This window comes from Panthera tigris, chromosome C1 (genome assembly GCF_018350195.1).
Source record: "Panthera tigris isolate Pti1 chromosome C1, P.tigris_Pti1_mat1.1, whole genome shotgun sequence".
Lineage (NCBI taxonomy): Eukaryota > Metazoa > Chordata > Mammalia > Carnivora > Felidae > Panthera > Panthera tigris.
Genome location: NC_056667.1, coordinates 106,661,375 through 106,681,582, shown reverse-complemented (window position 1 = coordinate 106,681,582; position 20,208 = coordinate 106,661,375). Strand labels below are relative to the sequence as shown.

General features: G+C 42.4%; 1 protein-coding gene and 1 pseudogene across 1 annotated transcript; one reads left to right on the top strand and one right to left on the bottom strand.

Annotated features, from left to right (window-relative positions):
- Positions 1-887: 887 nt before the first annotated feature.
- On the bottom strand, positions 888-3,507 carry LOC122241274 (annotated as a pseudogene).
- Positions 3,508-18,181: 14,674 nt separating this feature from the next.
- Positions 18,182-19,133, top strand: LOC122240915 (small proline-rich protein 2G-like). Its single transcript, XM_042994407.1, has 2 exons — positions 18,182-18,205; positions 18,889-19,133. The coding sequence occupies exon 2, from the start codon at positions 18,910-18,912 to the stop codon at positions 19,114-19,116; it is 207 nt and encodes a 68-aa protein (XP_042850341.1). The 5' UTR covers positions 18,182-18,205; positions 18,889-18,909; the 3' UTR covers positions 19,117-19,133.
- Positions 19,134-20,208: the final 1,075 nt, after the last annotated feature.

The following is a 20,208-nucleotide window of genomic DNA, read 5'->3' as shown; positions in this document are numbered from 1 at the left end:
AGCAGTGTGGAGGTTCCTCAGAAAATGAAAAATAGACCTACCCTATGACCCAGCAATAGCACTGCTAGGAATTTATCCAAGGGATACAGGAGTACTGATGCATAGGGGCACTTGTACCCCAATGTTTATAGCAGCACTCTCAACAATAGCCAAATTATGGAAAGAGCCTAAATGTCCATCAACTGATGAATGGATAAAGAAATTGTGGTTTATATACACAATGGAATACTACGTGGCAATGAGAAAAAATGAAATGTGGCCTTTTGTAGCAACGTGGATGGAACTAGAGAGTGTGATGCTAAGTGAAATAAGCCATACAGAGAAAGACAGATACCATATGTTTTCACTCTTATGTGGATCCTGAGAAACGTAACAGAAACCCATGGGGGAGGGGAAGAAAAAAAAAAAAAAGGAGGTTAGAGTGGGAGAGAGCCAAAGCATAAGAGACTGTTAAAAACTGAGAACAAACTGAGGGTTGATGGGGGGTGGGAGGGAGGGGAGGGTGGGTGATGGGTATTGAGGAGGGCACCTTTTGGGATGAGCACTGGGTGTTGTATGGAAACCAATTTGACAGTAAATTTCATATATTAAAAAAAAATTAAAAAAAAAAGAAAATACGGTATTTTCAATCTAGATGCTTGTAACAAATACAACCCAAATAATCTTTTTGATTTTTATATTTTATTAGGATTGGCAATTAAGTTTGTTTCATTGGCACACCAACTTCTGTGGCTTATACAAAGCCTGCAAGACGTAGTTAATAAAATTCAGAATAAGAAAAAAAAAAAAAAAAGAAGAAAGACACTTATGTTCCATCATCAACAATGCTTTATTAGGGAAGGAGAAGTAAAGTTTTATTTATCCAAATCCCCCCACTCCCCCCCCCCCAAAAAAAAAAGAAGAAGAAAGGAAAAGAAAATAATCCTTGCCCAGGTCTTAGGCACAGATCGAAGAAAGGCTGTATTTTAAGAAAGGTAGACTTGTTCCCGATGCTTTTCCTGGGGCTCTGGGGGAGAGTGGTCCTAATTCAGAGAGGAGCCTGACCCTAAGAGGAAAGAGAACGACTTCAGGATTAAGTCTCTTCTATGGCAAACCTCAGCCCAGGAAGAGCAGAGTAGAGATTCAGAGAATGCCATCTGCCACCAGGGCAGGCTTTGGAGAGAAGATGTGCTGCTGGAGCATGGGGGAGACCTGTGATTTGTTTGCACGATGGTCTTGATGGCTTTTGCTCTTACTGCTTCTGGGTGGCCACTTCTGCTGGCACGGTGGTGGCTGCACAGGGGGACACTGCTGCTGGCAGAGTTGAGGTGGAAACTTTGGAGGTGGGCATGGCACTGGGCACTTCGGCGGTGGGCATGGCGCTGGGCACTTGGGAGGTGGGAGCACAAGAGGTCGTTGGCAGGGCTGCTTGCACTATTGCTGCTGCTGCTGATAGGACATCTTTCTGGATATCAGAGAACCTAAAAAAAATGCAAAGGTCAAAATGCAAGTGTCATTGTTTACAAGAGGATCACTCTTGCAGATAGAGCAAGCCAAAACCCATCAATTATTTCCAAGGACAAACTTTGGTCTCTGACTCTCTCCTTTAGACTGTGTGGCTCCCCTTTTTGTTCTTGTTAGGATCATGCCTCATCAGTATCCTGTGCATTTGGGGCCACTTTATCTCACCTTCTCTTGACCTCTTTCAATGACAAAATTGTCTTCTCTGTCTTGAGATAGCAACAGACAGTGGATGTATGCAAATACAATCTCAAGAAAAAAGATGCTGAATTCCTGGCCAATACCAAAGCAAGTCTCTACCACATCAGTTCCCATGAGGAACTTAATCCCCCTGATTAAGATTGAAGTAAGCTGCTTTGGGTGCTAAGACAAAGTCTATTCAGGGAGAATTGCCAAAGTGTAGGCCTGCCCTCAAAGGGCTCATGGAGAGCCTGGCAATACATTAGGATGCTCTCTCTTATATTAATATGTCATGACCAAAGAGAAACTCTTGCCCTCACTTGCTTTCAGCTCAATATTATTCCCTTAATTAGGTTTTGCTTAAGAATTTCAACCTTGTAATAGAAAGACACATACTTCATCAACAAAAATTAGCTCACTTACATCCTTGGCCTGACAACTTTCAATTCCCCAGGGAAGAGTATGCACGTCGTTGAGGAAAACCAGCTATTGCTGCTTATAAATTAATTCCAAACATCATCTCATATCCCCCAAGCATATAGAACCACCCACCCCACCCCCCATGAGATTCACTTGATTCTCCAGAGCTGTTGGGGAGCTGAGCACGAAAAGGGTGGCAACAATGTGGCAGGTGTCCCCTTTATATGGCTCGGTGGCACCCACCTTCAGGAAGTGAAGAAGCCTAAGGCTGGGCTGGACCAGTTGTTTGGAAACCAAATGCAATCCACCTGAAATTCCCAAAATGTCTTGTCACTTCGATTACTGGAAACTTCCTGCTCTGGGATTGTCCCCATTGGGGCAAGAACTCAGTGATTTGCCTGAGGCTCTCTCTTGACCAGCAGTTCCAGTTTCATGTGACAGATGAAGAATTGGGGCAGTTCTCAAACTGGGGGCCCAAGAGGTCATTCCTTGATTGGGCTTACCTTCACCTACCTCCCTGCCCCATGCCTGTATCAGAAGCCTGTGTGTCCATTTACTTTTCAACTGCCTGTCATTTAGCTTTGTGTTCTAGAATGACAGAAGCTTGGGTTCTCAGAGGCTAGCAACATGGCTTATGCTCTGTCTCTCTCGCAGGCACTTATAACTCACTTCCACTTACTCTAAGGCTGGCTGCTCACATTAACTGGTTCCTTTTAATATGGATGAAGAGAATGCATGGTCTCCACAGGGAGCGACAGGGCTCCCTGTGCAGGAGCTGAAGCCAGGATCCAGCACAACACAGGCTGTGCTATTCTGTAGAGAACAAGACTGTGTGGCCTCATGTCAATGGTGACATGGGGCTGGTCCATTTTCCACTTAATGTCTGCTAGAATGCCAAGGTTACTTTCTACCATATGCTCGTCCCAGGATTTTCATTCTCTTATTTGAAATCCTGTGGGAATTTTCAACTCATAGCTCACTAAGAGAAACTGAAATGTTTGTTTTTATTGAATGTCACTCAACAGACCTGCGATCACTTCTGAAACATGAGTTAGGGTGTTAGCAGAGGCTTCAAAACTCCCTGCCTTACCTTTTCTTAACATCCCTGGGAGTACTCAATCCACTGATTCCTCCTCACCTTCCAAGTGAACTCATCTGTGGTTTTGTTTAAATAAAGGCAGGGTGGTTGGCATTAAAATCTCCCAGTAAGTTCTAAATACAGCTTACATAAACCCTTTAGTACTGTAATCACTATGCTTACAGCCCCTTATTTATTTTTATTAATATTCTATCCATTAATAGATTAATTAATGTTATCAATATCTACACATCTCACGGTAACCAGCCATCACCTGCCTTGCACCTCTTCCAATATTCAGTGAAGCAGCAGAGTACACTGGAAATGTCCTAGAGGAGACATCCAAAGACAGGAGTTTAAACCTAGGGGCGTCACTAGCTAGCTTTGTGATGCGGGAAAATATTTTCTCAGCGTCCTCTGCCTTCGTACATCTGTTATTAGTTACAGCTAACATTGACAAGAATTATTCCTAATACTTAGAAGACCTAGAACCTTCCACTGGGCTTTCCATTGTTAAAGTCAATAATTACCAGCCACGCCATCAAATCTCCCTTGACCTTCTTGATTTCCTCCTGCAGAACCCCAGCACTCAGCCTATTTTCCTTGCACCTTTGAAGCCATTGTTTACTTCCATCAAGAACAAGTAGACAGGGGGGCGCCTGGGTGGCGCAGTCGGTTAAGCGTCCGACTTCAGCCAAGTCACGATCTCGCGGTCCGGTCCGTGAGTTCGAGCCCCGCGTCAGGCTCTGGGCTGATGGCTCGGAGCCTGGAGCCTGTTTCCGATTCTGTGTCTCCCTCTCTCTCTGCCCCTCCCCTGTTCATGCTCTGTCTCTCTCTGTCCCAAAAAAATAAATAAAAAACGTTGAAAAAAAATTAAAAAAAAAAAAAAAAAAAAAGAACAAGTAGACAGGTGTTCCTTTTCATTGTTAAGGGTATTACTAAGTAACCATCACTATAAGGAAACTGACAAAAATGATCAAAATTCAAAAGCATTCGAGTATTCAGGCAGTTGGCTCACCATTACTGGGTTTGGGGCTTCTATGACGTCATGAGTAATGCCTGCCCTAAGAAATGTCAAGATATTATGAAAAACAAGCAAACACTGAAAGAGTTGATCAAAACATATTTTCTTAATGCTTTCATGGGGATGGTTTCTGATTAGATCATTTATGGATCCACATGACAAAATAATAGGCAAAAATGAAAAGTGATCTTCTAAAAGAGTGTGTATTATATGAAAAGGGCAAGTAACAAACCATGTGTACAATATAACTACATTTATATTTAATGTATATGTAGTTACATGTGTGTATATATAAATACATATGTAAATGTGGATCTCTTACACCATGCAGAGGAAATCAACTGTACTACCGTTTGAGATTTTAGGCACAGCTAACTGAAGGTTTGCTATGTGCCAAGCATTGTGTGAGGAACCCTATGTGCATTAACTCATCTTTCCTTACAACAGACTTATAGGTGAAAAGTTATTTTCTCCTTCCCCACTTCAACTCTTGCCCTGTCAGTCTTTTACCGTGAAACGTATATGAACTCCCTATGATTTTCTCAGAAAGAAATTCAGAGCTGGATAAGGAGAAACATTGCTGAACATTCCCAGAAATCAAAAAGAAAACTACTACCACCCTTCCAACAATCACGTTTAGGCAGCTAAACTGGAAACTCCATTAGGACAACCTGGTTTGAAAAAGTGGTACAATCATTTTCTCTTCTCTGTCACTAGCAGGTTTGCTGTTTGGGGTCTTTAAATTTTTGGTTTCGAACCAATGTGCAAGCACTCGCAAAAGCTCCAGGATCACTGAGCAAGTACATGGTAGACAAATTTCATGAGAGATCGAGAGAGAAAAGGACTCTTACTTAGTTCAACAACTTGTTATTTGCATGAGCAAATGCTCTTGGATATTTTTAATCTTTGAGTAGATAAGAAATGCACACTTGGCAAAATTCAAATGGTGCAGAGATAATACACGATGAAAATGGCCCCTTACCCCTTTCCTTCAGCCACTCAATTTCCCACCCTAGGGAATCACTGTTAGCAGTCTCTCAGTGAGTCCTTCCATTGACTGTAGCTTTATATTACATGCATATGTAATGAATGTAATATAAATGTAATGAAAGCATGACAGTATCATGCTTTCCTCAGTGAATTTGTTCCTAGTGTTGATGATGAGATTATTAGTATTTTATGAGATTCTTTAGAGGAACCAGTGATGTCCAGATGCCTCACAATGAAGAAGTTTAACTAATACCAGCCATATAACACCTTGTGGGGAAACATTTACCAGTTGTCAGACTCAAGGATCCAAGAAGACAAAGGAAAAAAAAAAAAAAAAAAAAAAGGAAAGAAAGATGCAATGGGCAGTGAGCCCACTTGGGGAGAAATAGCTTTCCAGTAAGCAGCATATGTTGGTTGGCAAGTGTGCAGGAAGGTGGGCCATGGGGAAAAGAGGAATACGATGGAAGAGGCAGAGCAGATGATCCACAGGAAATGATGAAGACAGAGGGGAAAGACTCTTCAAAGACAACAAAGCTGCTGGCATTTCCTCGTATATGTATTGGACCAATCATTGCAAACTGGCAAATGGACGTTAAACCACCAGAATAAATGTGATCCGTGCTGGAACACGTGTGTAATACACGAGTAAGCATGTCTGCCGTTGACACATGCTGCCTCTTTTAATTTGTATAAACTTGTACAATTTATATAAAGCATACTAAAGAAGAAAACTAAGGAAGGGAAATAGATTGTATACATGGTCAGGCAGGCAGAGAAACCAAATCCTGAGCATGTGACTGAATAGAAGCTGACGTGATACCAGAGCCAGCTGCATGTTATGTAACAGAAACCCAGGGGCTTTGGAGACACACAGGCCTCAATCTACGGCTTCCTGTATGACTGATCCTATGTGAGTCATTTAACCAGGCGATGCCTCTGCACTTCTCTGGAAAATGGAGAAAATAATGTATTTATCCTGAGAGTTACTATGATGATTAATTTAAGTGAAAAGTACCTGGGGCGCCTGGGTGGCTCAGTAGGTTGGGCGTCCAACTTCAGCTCAGCTCATGATCTCCTGGTTTGTGAGTTTCAGCCCCACATCAGACACCCTGTTGACAGCTCAGAGCCTGGAGCCTGCTTCAGATTCTGTGTCTCCTCCTCTCTCTGCCCCTCCCATGCTCATGCTCTGTCTCTCAGTAATAAATAAACGTTAAAAAAATTTTTTTTTAAATGAGAAGTGCCTGCCTCCTAGTAGGTACTTAATAAACATTAATAACTATAATGTTTTAGTACATAAAGAGGCATGTAAATCTGACTCTATGTAGTATATACTGTGTAACCATTATGTTATTTTTTTTTATTTCAACAGGATTATGTGATTTTTTAATAGGTTGATTATATATTATATTATATATGTGAATAGATACAGAAAAAGAGGGAGTGAGGGAGATAGAGTTTGAGAAAAATGTGCTGAAATCCCTAATTCAGTTGATTATGTCCATGAACAGCCTGTTTTGTTTGTTTGCCCTGTTTTGTTTTCATCAAAAAATCCTCTATACCTAACAGCCAATGACTTGAATTAGCCATTACCTGTAAGTAACATCTTTTACAATAAACGAAGAATTTAGGAAAAATTAATTAACTAATGATAGTAACTTTAGAAATTCATCGAAAGCTTTTTAAAAATAAAATCTGTGTGTGTGTGTGTGTGTGTGTGTGTGTGTGTGTGTGTCTACATGGATTAGATAGATAGTGGCCCATGAAAACAAAAATAGACACAAAAATCAATACTATTTATTTTTATAGGCACATGTATATATGAAATATATAAAAATAGCATATAGTAATAAAACAAAATATTTTAACATAGAAAAGGAAGCCGTCAAGAAAACAGAAAAGACAAGCTACTGAAATGGGAGAAGAGATTTGCAAGTGATGTATCTGATAGAATGTCAATATCCAAAATCTTTAAAGCCTTCACCTGCAAAAATAATCCCATTAAAAATGGCCAGAGGACCTGAATAGACATTTTTCCAAAGAGGAACAAACGGATGAAAAGATTTTCAACATCACTATGCATCAGGGAAATACAAATCAAAACTACACCCTATACCTGTCAGAATGGCTAAAATCAAAAACACAAGAAATAACAAGTGTTGGCCAGGACGTGGAGGAAAAGGAACCCACGTGCACTGCTGGTAGGAATGCAAATTGGTGCTGCCACTGTGGAAAACAATATGGAGGTCCCTTAAAAAGGTAAAAATAGAATTACCATATGATCCAGTAAATCCACTACTGGATTTAATGGATCCATCCATTACCCAAAGAAAATGAAAACACTAGTTCAAAAAAGACATATGCACTCCTGAGGCACCTGGCTGGCTCAGTCAGTGGAGCATGCGACTCTTGAACTCAGGGTTATGAGTTGGAGCTCCACGTTGGATGTAGAGATTACTTAAAAATAAAATCTTAAAAAAAGAGATATATGCCCTCCGATGTTTACTACAACATTCTTTACAATAACCAAGATATGGAAGCAACTCAAGTGTCCATCGATAGATGAATGGATAAAGAAGATGTGTATACAGACACACATACACACACACACACACACACACACGTGCGTGTGCGTGTGTGTGTGTGGGTGGGGTGTTTATTTTATATAAATTATATGTTATTCCATATATTTATATATATAACTATATCAATATAATTATTATAATCATATCAATATAATTATAATTATACACTATATATTATATAAATATATAACTATAATTAAATTTTATTATATATAAATGATTTATATATAAAATTGTACAGATTATATATATTTATATATAATTTATATACATTATGGAATATTATTCAACCATTATAAAGAATGAAATCTTGCCATTTGCAACAACATGGATGGTGCTACAGGGTATAATGCTAAGCGAAGGAAGTCAGAGAAAGACAGATACCACAGGATTTCACTCATACGCGGAATTTAAGAATCAAGACAAAAGAACAAACACAGAGAAAAGGAGAGGAAGAAAAACAAATAGACTCTTAAATACAGAGAACAAACTAGTGGTCGCCAGGGGGAAGGTGGGTGGGGGGATGGGCAAAATAGATAAAGGGGATTGAGAACACACTTATTGTGAGGAGCACTGAGTAATGTATCAAAGTGTTGAATCGTTATATTGCACACCTGAAACTAATCTAACACTCGATGCTACTTATACTTCAATAGGTACATTTTTAAATGAAATACTGTATGTGACACTCATGATTATTTGATTCTGGGAATGAGTTAGAAGAGGAGTCAAAGGTATCTTAGGCTTTTCTTTATAGTTATATTTCTCTTTCAAATGAAACAATATAAATGCATTTTGTAATTTTAAAAATTAATTACAGGTGAAAAATTCTGACCAGGTATCACATGATATCACTAGTTACTCATTTTGAGTGATGCAGATATTCAGTATTTCCATATATGTCTTAAATTTCTCAAAATCAAAAGCTTAAAGCAAAGAAAGAGTAAACTAAAGAAAAAAATGTCAAGCAGTCAACACACCAAGATGTTGATAGTGATTATTCCGGCTGATAGGATTTCATCTTGTTATTATTATTTTTTTTATCCAAGTATAATTAACATATCAAATATAAGAATCTATATACCCTGCGGGTATATTGACAAAACCCTCACATAAACACACAGGCACACATAATCCAGTTCTCAAATATTTTTGTGGAAAATCACAGGGATGGTTTCGCACAGCTTTTATCCTGGGCTTGTCATTTTCGTCACAAATGACACCCGATTTACCCCACTGTCATGCCAGAGTTAGGCAGACAGCTCAGCTTCTTTCCTCAAGCCCACCTGGGCACTCCCACACTACCATTGTCTCACAAGGCTGATCAAAGACCATGGAGCTGCCCTAGGGAGAGAGATGGTAGCTATAGGTAGCAGTAGGAAAGCTCCTAGCTCTTACATACACAGCCTATGCGGGCTTCACAAGGCTCCTGAGGAGCTGTATTTAGCAATTCTTCTACACCTGTTAGAAACATTCCAAGCTTCAGTTTGTTTGTTGGTTCATTCCAAATTGTAAAGGATCATATCCAATCTCTCATTTGAAGCATCCCTTTCTTTAATTTTGTATTTATCGACTTAAAAATGGCAGCAAAAAGCCCACACAAAACTAGTAAAATACATTAAATCTCTCAAGTGTCCTTTTGCTTCTCTTTTTTTCCAGGACACTGAGCTTCTGGAGCCCTGTGCTTGTCAGTTCCTCAGGTAACTTGGAGTCCTGCAGCTGCCTATAAGACCCTATTTCAAGATTCAAAACTATGTTCTCGCTTTAAAGCCCGATTTCTGCATCAGGCAGAAGTTTCATGGCTCGACCAGTGACAGTCCCAGCCTTGGGGGCAACTCTGACTTGGAAATGTCTTTCTTGTTCTACATTGAACCTAGCAAACCTCAGCGCCCTGAGCTGCGGGCCTGTGGCTCCACTCTTTAGTCCAGGGTGGGAGGGGGGGAATCAGGTGGGACAGCTGGTGCCCTGACTCACCCGGCCTCCTCTTCTTTCCCAGGCGCACGTCCATGGGGCCTCACATGACAAAACTTCTAGCTCCTTCCCTGCTTGGTCTCCCTGCATGGACCATGTGCTGGGAGACTGCAGATAGGGCAGACCCAGAGGGCCATTCCTGACCTGTGCTAGCAGATCCTGATTATGCATGATGCTCTAGGGTAGACATTGAGGCCCCAGACTGAATGAGACAAACTCCCTGTACTGAGGGGCTCCTAAGACTTTATGTGACATAGAAATTAAAATAAAATGTTGGCAAGCACATTGGTAAACATACATAGTTTACCCAAAAAGGCATTTGATTCAGCAGAGGTTGGCTGTGGTCAGGATCTGATCGAAGTCAGAGGTCTGGGTTGGTCAGACTGCGGAGTCTGAGGCTCCCATTCCATGGCAGGACCCTGCCATCCCTCATTTCACGTTGGTCACTAGCCGGGGCCCTGGGGCTGCATTTCAGTGGGATGACTCAGTCATGGGTCTGTCTCCTCCCACATTCCTGGCCCAGAATCGCACCGTCCATGTGGCCTTCGAGCAGAAGCGGAGGCTTCAGAGTGCTCAGCACCTCTGCAGCAGGAGGGAAAGGAATGCGGGTCACTCATTTCATGCAGCAGAAGACACTCCTTTCCTAGGACTATTGATATCTGTGGACACTGGGCAAAGTGCAGTTTCCTATTCTCTAATTTCATGAGGGAGACTGTAGGCATTGTCCATTTAGAAATGTCACTTAACACTGGGAGGATCCTGAGATTATATTTCTGATTTTTGAGTAGTCTTTACAACTTCTGTCCATTTGATGCCTAAATATATTCACAGTGAGCATGATATTAATCTCACTCCTCTTCTCCATACTTTAACAGCCCAGCTAATAGTAGGCAGGGGCCCCTTGCTGAGTCCAGGGTCATGATTCAGTTCAAGATTCAGATGACACTGGCACCTGAGGTTTTATTGCTCGAACCTGAGCAATAATTCACAAAATAGACCTCAAACAGGGCTGAACAATCTTGTTCTGGATTTAGCTCAGGGTTGCATTCAAAAGAAAAAACCAATACAAGTTCTCAGAAAGAAAAACAATGTTAAAATTCATTAAAATGCTTAAAGTTAATTTAAATGTGTATTTCCAAAGTGGCGAACTGGACCCAGTGTTTACAGCAGCACTCTCAACAATAGCCAAATTATGGAAAGAGCACAAATGCCCATCGCCTGATGAATGGATAAAGAAGATGTGGTGCATATACAAGGGAATATTTCTTGGTGATTAAAAAGAATGAAATCTTGGCATTTGCAGCAGCATGGATGGAATTGGAGTGTATTATGCTGAGCAAAATCAATCAGTCAGAGGAAGACAAATGTATGCTTTCACTCTTATGTGGAATTTAGAAGCAAAACAGATGAACGCAGGAGAAGGGAAGGAAAAGGAAAATAAGAGAAAAACAGAGAGGGAGGCAAACCATAAGAGACCCTTAAATAGAACAAACTGAGGGTTGCTGGAGGGGAGGTGGGGGAGGGATGGGCTAGATGGGTGATGGACATTAAGGAGGGCACTTGTTGGGATGAGCACTGGGTGTTGTATGTAAGTGATGAATGAGCCAATCAATTCTACTCCTGAAACCAATACTATGCTGTATGTTAGCTAATTTGAATTTAAATTTGAAACAAAAGTGGCAAACTGGAAACATGACAAAAAAAAAAAAAAAGGCTTAAATCTTCCTTACCTATTTCCCTAAATTTGTAGTCACCTTTGCATAGCCACTGCCCTTAACTTCCAGTCCTCTCCTCTCCCGCCCTGTCCTCTCCCCTCTTCTCTTCTCACATCTTGCCTGTATTTCTCCCTCACTTGCTCCTTTATGCTCCGAAGAGCAGTGTTTGCTCAGTGTTTGCTGCTTTTGTTTCTCTTGCCCATCCTTCCCCATTTCCAGCTCAGTTGTTTTCCTTTGCAAGTGTTGTCCTGTCCATCCTAGTGTTAACCTATCTGGGATTTCTGTAATTCTTTATGTCCTGCTCTTTATCCATTATGCAACTCAGTAGCACACAAGAATAGTCAGCAGCAGGCGGTGAGGGGTGGGGTGGGGGAATGAGGAAGGAGAGAGAATGCACTGCAGTTAAGTGTTATTTTTTTTTTTTTTTCTGTCTCAGAGGTGGTAAAATGGTCTTCCTCCCGGGAAGTCACAAGACTGTTGTGAAGCTCATGTAAGATAACGGAATTTAGGAACCTAAACCATTTATTTATTCAACAGATACTATTTCCACATCTGATCTGTTCAGGTCTTGGCCACGTGTCCCACGTGCAGAATGGGGAAGCTACAGTCCCTGTGGCGGAAGAGCTGCAGGCTTGGGGGAGAAGCAGGTGAGTGGAAAGCCCACTGAGGGAGGATGGATATCATCAGTGAGGCTCAGCCAGTTTCAGGAGACTCTCAGGTGCGACACCTGTCCCAGTGGAAGGGATCCAGAAAGGCTTTTCACTGAAGTGATGGCTTTGTTGAGAATGGTGTCCACTGTATCCAGGTAAAAATGATGACTAAAGGCCCTGCAGGGAGAAGAAGATGATGTGTGAGAAAATTACCAGAAGACTGATACTGTAACTGCACATGGATCAAGGAATGGATGGAACAACAAGGAAGGGGTCTGGAGGGCAAGAGATGGCTGTGTGTTGGACCAGGGACTTATCCTGCTAAGCTGAAGTGTTGTAGGCAGGCAGGTGACAGGGTCAGCTCGGACTTGTTGAGAAATTTCTCTGACTGCAATGCAGAAGATGGGTTTGAATCAAACAAGAATGGGGAAGACAGCTATGTCGGGAAGGAGTGGTAATGATCCAGCGGAGATGAGGAGGTCCTGAACTAGGGCCATGGTAGTCAGCACAGAAGGGGTGAAGTGGATTCCAGAAATACTTAGTCTGTGAAGCTGGCATGACTGGGTGTGTGTGATGGGAAAACCGCACAAAACCGGAGGCGGGGCGGAGCGGGGTGGAGCGGGGCGGGGGGGGGGGGGGCGGGGGCGGGCGGGGCGGAAGTCAAGATAACTCCATTTCCTGGGAGCCTGAAAGTTTATAGAGAGGGTGGACGCTGGATGTTCACACGATGTGTGGGAAGAGGACCACCTTGCTGACACTTGGAGGACAAAATGTGTTCTCATCCCAGTGTCAACAATGAAGTTACTTACATAAAGAACTCGGCTATAAACGTTAACTCAAGTCAAATCCAAGGGGCCCTTGGGAAATACAATCATCTCTCTTTCCCCTCTCCTCTTCTTTCCTGTCCCTTACCCTCCACCTCTCTACCTTCCTTGCTTTCTTTCTTTATCTAATACCCATTACATACCTCTGTCTTTTCCTTCAAAATCAAATTTTGCAAATGAGGAACTTTGGGACCAGGTCTCTCAGCTTTGCCATTTCCAACCTTTAAGAGTTGTGTTAAATAATCCTTTGCACGGTATAAAAAAGTCTGTCAGAGAAGTACTATTATCGCCATTGTCTTCAGAGGAAACTGAGAACTGTAGAAGTGTTAAGAAAATTGCTCAGCGTTACACACCTGATTCAGACAAAGACTCTGGATTGAAACCTAATCATTGTGTGTATACCATGCCAATTTGCTAACAATGTGTGCCAACAGATTTCTTTACTTATATGTTGTATTTCTTATTTATTTTTGAATACTTGCATGTATTATTAATAGTTATAAAATCTATTTGAGCAGAGTGGGTGGAGTACCATTATTTGTTAAAAGTAGGGTCACCTCTCTTTCACTCACCATCTCTGCAAATCAAGAAATAATCATCCCTCTCTCTGAAGACAGTAAACCTCATCAAGTCTTCTCATCTTAAGAAAGTCTGATCCTCCTCCAGTTTATCAAACATAAATGACAACCCAAGTAATTTATTGGTGAAAATAACTTTGGAATCTATTAGTAATTCATGAGTCAAAGAGAAGCAGGTCTAAAATTGGGTCGGGAGAACTGCTGTGGATCACAGGATCCTTAGGTCATTCCCTTACTCCAGCAGGTACCACCTGTAGCTTCTAGGATTTCAACATGACAAGGAATGTTCTGGAATTGCCTCAGCCATCCCAAGAGCATCCCTGTTCCTTCTGGCATCCCTGCAAGATGTCAGCCTCCAATGGCCGTCCAGGTGACTCTAATGCTAAACCTCAGGGTGCTAGGCGAGACCAACTAACCATCCTCTGGTCTGCTCCTCTGGGCTGCAGAGAGAGAGAGAGACAGAGACAGAGAGACAGAGACAGAGAGAGAGACAGAGAGAGTTAGTTCAGGAACAGGGTGCAACCCATGGAGGTTCCTACCTCCTCAAACCCCCATGTTGATCCCCCGACATTCTCCCTGTACCTTTCCCACCAATGGAGTTGGACATACTGCAGATGGTGCACAGCATTCTTCTGGGTAAAGAGCCCTAAGTGACAAGGCTCCCTTCAGGCAGAGGACACCCTTCTCAGAGGTAAGAAACAGGGAAGGTATATCCCACTAATGCCTTCTGATTAACAGTGATGTCAGCTGGAAGAGAGGGGGGAGCAGGAAAGATCTTAGCCTGAGGGACCTTATCCACACAATGCCAGTCTCTCTTAGGTATTGTGATTAGTGCCTTACCTTACCTTATTATGTTTCTACCTTTTAGGGTTCACGTCTCTTTTCTTTTGAAACAAATTCTATCGTGGTAAGAGCACCTAACATGAGGTCACCCACCTAACAGATTCTTAAGTCCACAGTACAGTATTGTGATCTACAGGCATGCTGTGGTAAGCAGACTTCTAGAACTGACTCATCTTGCATAACTGAAATTTTATACCCGTTGATAAGCACCTCGCTGTTTTCCTCACTCAGTCCCTGGCAACCATGATTCTATTCTTTACCTCCATGAGTTTGACTGTTTTAGATACCCCACTCAGGGGATTCATGCAGTATTTATCTTTCTGGACCTGGCCTATTTCTCTTGACATAACATCTTCCAGGCTTATCCACGTTGTCTCAGATGGCAGTGTTTCCTTGTTTCCTTCCTTTATAGCTGAATAATATTCCATTGTACCTATATACCATATTTCTTTATCCATTCATCTGCTGATAGACATTTAGGTGTGGTGAGTAATGCTGAAACGAATGCGAGAGTGCTGATATTTCTTCCAGATCCTGATTTAAATTCTTTTGGGTAAATACCAGGCAAGGAACTGCTGGATCATAGGGTAGTTCTATTTTTCAAGTTTTTGAGGAACCTCCGTACTGTTTTTCATAGTTGCTTCACCATTTTGCATTTCCACGAATAGTGTACAAATGTTCCCTTTTCTCTACAACCTCACAGCCTCACCAACATTTGTTACTGTCCTTTTTTTTTTTTTTCTTATGGCAGTCATCCTAACAGGCATGAAGTGATATCGCATGTGGCTTTGATTTGCATTTCCCTAATGATAAGTGATGTTGAGCATCTTTACGTGTAGCAGTTGGTCGTCTATGTCTTTGATGAAATGGCTATTCAAATAGTTTCTCCATTTAAAAATTAAGGTTATTGGGGCACCTGGGTGGCTCAGTCGGTTCATTGTTAGACATCGGCTGAGGTTATGATCTCGTGGTTCATGAGCTCCAGCACCACGTCAGGCTCTGTGCTGACAGCTCAGACCCTGGAGCCGGCTTCAGATTCTAGGTCTCACACTCTCTCTCTGCCCCTCCCCTGCTCTCTCTCTCTCTCTCAAAAATAAATAAAGATTTAAAAATAAATAAAAAATTAAGGTTATCATTTTTTTTTTGCTATGGAATTGAAGGTGTTCCTTATATATTTTGGAAATTAAACCCTTATCAGATATATGGACAGCTCCGTTTCTTGAAGACCTATCACATAATGTGCCTCATATTAGGTATTTCACTGAGTTTTTGCAGCAAATTTTTGAGGCAGGTGTAGTTCCTTTTTTATTGAAGTATAACTAACAAACAGTGTTATATTAGTTTCAGGCATACAACGTGGTGACTCAACAATTCTATACATTCCTCAGCGCTCATCACAGTAGGTGTACTCTTAAACCCCCTCACTTATTTCATGCCTGCTCCCACCTACCTCTCCTCTGACTACTACCAGTTTGTTGTCTGTACTTGAGAGTCTGCTTTCTTTTTTGTCTCTGTTTTCTTTGTTTGTTTTGTTTCTTAAATTCCACACATGCATAAAAATCACATGTATTTGTCTTTCTCGGACTTTCACTTAGCATTATACCCTCCAGGTCCATCCATGTTGTTATGAATGACAAGGGTTCGTTGTTTTTCTTCTGTTTTGTTTTTTGTTTTTGTTTTTCATTTTTCGTTTTGTTCTTTTTTTTTTATTTTGTTTTTATCGCCTGAATGATTTTCCATTGTATTTATTTGTCGCATCTCTTTTGCCCAGTCATCTAACAGTGGACACTTGGGTTGCTTCCAGATCTTGGCTATTGTAAATAATGCTGCAACAAACATAATCAATGGACACTTGGGCTGCTTCCAGATCTTAGCTATTGTAAATAACGCTGCAATAAACATAGAGGTGCATATATCTTCTCAAATTAGTGTTTTTGTTTTCTTTGGGTAAATGACCAGTGATGGATTTACTGGATCTTATGGTCATTCCATTGTTAATTTTTTGAGGAGCCACGATACTGTTTTCCACAGTGGCTATACCAACTTACATTCCCGCCAAAAATACACGAGGGTTCCTTTTTCTCCACATCCTTGCCAACAGTTGTTATTTCTTGTGTTTTTGATTTGAGCTCTTCTGACAGGTGTGAGCTGATATGTCATTATGGTTTTGATCTGCATTTCTGTAAGGATTAGTGAGTTGAGCATCTTTTCATATGTTTGTTGGCCATCTGCATGTCTTCTTTGGAAAGTGTAGGATAAATTCCTCTGCTCATTTTTAAATCAGATTATCTGTTTTGTTTTGTTTTGATGTTGTCTAGTGTAAGTTCTTCATATATTTTGGGTATTGACCCCTTATCAGATGTATCTTTTGAAAATATGTTCTCCCACTTAGTAGGTGGCCTTTTTGTTTGGTGATGATTTCCTTCCCTGTGCAAAAGGTTTTTATTTTGGTGTAGACTCAATAGTTTAATTTTTCTCTTGTTTCCCTTGCCTGAGGAGACATTTCTAGAAAGATGTCTCTACGACTGAGGTCAAAGAAATTAGGAGGCCGGTGTAGTTCTTACCTCTACTCTACAGAGATGTTAAATGATCTTTAGGGAGGTTAGGAAATATTTCAGGTCACATGGTAGTGGTGCCTACAGACGTCTGCATAGCCAAGGCACTCATGTTTTCCCCACGAGGCCTAGTGAGTAATATTAGCCGAGGTGTTACTGTGGTTCAACAAATGAATACTAAGAGGTTATCCATGGGTTTTGTTTTGGCCATGCTTTATTTATCTAGGTAACAACACCCATGAATTGAATGGTGGGGTAAATAGCTTATGGAGCTTCTTTTCTTGAATGTACTGTGTCTAGAAGTCCTTCTAAATGCCAGTTCAGAACAGAGAGCCTAATAGAGAGTAGGCAAGTTAACTTTTGCAGGAGGAAGCAACACATGCTGTTTGGGGAGCATGAAGGAAAAAGCTGCGAAATGGGGGCAGCTCAGGCACTGAGTCAGTTTTGAAGAAGTGAGAGAATATGAGTTTGGGTGTCTAGTGGACCACAAGTCCCCCTCCCCCCCCCCCCCCCACTGATGAGGGCCACAGAGAGCACATCACATCAGTGTGTAAATCTGCAAGTATGGAGACTTTGGGAGGGGCCGAGCCAGTGGTCTAGAAAACAGGGGTTGTGCTGTCCTGTTCAAGGCCATTAATGGAGCCATGTAACAACATGCCCAGCCTAGGGCTATCAGCACCTAGGAACCAAGACAAGACTGTGGTCTCTTCAAGCCAATTAATTGTCGAGAAGAGCCTGGAGACCAGTAGGACATGGTCAAAAGGGTTAGTTGTAAGGGAAAACTGTGAGTGAGGGTGAAGGTCCTGGACAAGGAAGGGTCAGCTCACCCTACTGTCTACTCTACTATCAAAGGGAACAAAGCTGGATGCTGGGCAGGTGAAACTGAATGGGGCAGTAAGTTTTACAGTTAAGTTGCTCAGGGAGCCAGGGAGTAGGGCAGGCACCACCTCTAACTATGGAAGTGCATCATGGCTGTCAAAGAATATCTCATGTTCCCTAGTTGCCACATGACACTGGCATGGGGAGGGTGAGACAAGGTCCAAAGTGAATCACTGAGCCTTCCCCAATGAGGGTGAGGAAGATCCTGGACAAGGAAGTTTGGTGATATCCACATTAGTGTGTCAAGTCATTTCTGAGGTTGCATGCAGATGGTAATTTGGTTGGGAAATAAGTGCGTCATCCCAGTCCTGGACTGTCACCTGCCTGGGCCCGCCTGGCCCTTATAAAAGGACTCTCCACCACACTGGTGTTATCTTCTGGAGACACTGAGGCATACATCTCCTTTGAAGCCTCTGGTGAGTACAAGCCTTAGAGATCTTTTTTGGCATTTGAATAGTGTGAGGATTTAATCTGGGAGAACAAGTGACTGTTTATTTTAGCCAATTAAAGTCCGTGCATGGGGAAGAGACAATAATGAGGTCTGGGGGGTATTTGGAAGGTGACCGTGAAGGTCATGACAGAAATGGAGTCAGAGGTACAATCCTAAACTGACTGACAACGAGAGACGAGGTGTTGTCCTGTGGCCTATACCGTGCACGTTCCAAGTGCATCCCTCTCAGGGCTCTCGGTCCCTTTGAGTGCTGGGTGGGAGTCTGGGCAGTCCTCCTCGAAGCCCAGGGCTCAGAGCCCCAGTCAGGTCAGTGAGACCAGCAACCAGGGCTCAGAAAGCTATCGGTAGAGGTCTGTTTGGGGATTGGCTAGAAGTTTCGTATCTGGGTTCTTTGTCTCCACATGATGTTTGTATTCACACAGCACACAGGCAATCGTGTCTGTACAAAGTGATAGACAGAAATATTAACCAGAAAAGACCGAAGAGCTAGGGTAAGAGGTGCTCAAAGGGAAGGGTGAAGGAGCCACACAGAATCATACAGACAGTGTTAGGGAACAGAGGGTCCTTGCAGGCTGCAGGGTCCGTGGCTCATTGTTCTGCCAACAGGACTGCCTGTGTTAGGAATGCTGTTGTCTGTTTGCATCTCAGGCTCCTTGCTGTCCAGGAACGATGTCCTATCAACAGCAGCAGTGCAAGCAGCCCTGCCAGCCACCTCCTGTGTGCCCTGAGCCTTGCCCACCCCCAAAGTGTCCAGAGCCATGTCCCCCTCCTCCATGCCCACCTGTGAAGTGCCCACCTCCACCCTGCCAGCAGAAGTGCCCTCCTGTGCAGCCGTGCCCCCCCTGCCAGCAGAAGTGCCCACCCAAGAGCAAGTAACAGCAGCAGGATGCATCATGACCATGAAACAACAAGACACAGGGTCTCCTGTGGATGTCTCAGGACTCCATCCCCTCCCCTTCAGCCACGAGCACAGAATGCATGTTCTCTGACTTGCCACCTGGGTTGACAGCGGACAGAGAAAAGGCTGGGTTCCCGAAGCTGATACCACATTATGGGAAGATGAGCAGTGGGGTCGTGGCCTAATTGCACTTTGCCATCTGTCTGTCTGTGATCTGGGTGGTGATCTCTCCCCTGTGAGCCTTTTGGTATCTCTATTTGTTTGCTTCTCCAATAAAGCACACGTGTCATGGTCGAGACCACATTACTTTTGTTTGTGCTTTGTGTTTGTAATCTCTTCTGTCCACTACAGCACATGAATGTTCCTTTCCATTCCTATTGAAATATTTATTAGAGTCAAGCTTTCCCATCACTGAGTTCAGTTTTGCCCAAAATGTGTCTTGCGGAATGGGTACATCAAATTATTCTCTTTTACTGATTTTAAACTCACTTCTAGCTCTTTCTGATTTGTATGACCCTGAAAACAATTACTTAAACTGTCTCAGCTTCAGTTTCCTCATCTGTAAAAAGCAGGAAAGATTGTTTTCTGCTCAGTGCCCTCACAGAAATTAATTTGTTCACAAGTGTTTCCTGAGTATCTGCCATGTGCCAGGCAAGCAGTCTTCCATGTGCTACAGAGATGATCATAGTGGCCCCCAAATCCTTGAGGGCATTACACACACACGTGCGCGTGCATGCGTGCGTGCACACACACACACACACACACACGACCAAGAACAATCATTTGTGGGTAAATTTTAGAGAAAATTGTTTAGAAAGCCTCTTCCTAAGTGACTTTTGGGAAAGACCTGAGTGAGTAGAAGAGTGAGCCATGAATGTATCAGGGGTACATCCTTCCAACGAGAAGACATGGCAAGTTCCAAGGTACAGCACAGTGACAACAGGGACACGGGGAGAACAGTGATCTAGGGGACACCTGTCTCCTTATGAGGTGAGAGAGGTAAGGTCTCAAGGATGTAGTAATGATTTTGTGATTTGCTCAAAGGTTGACCACCATATAATGCTGGTGGT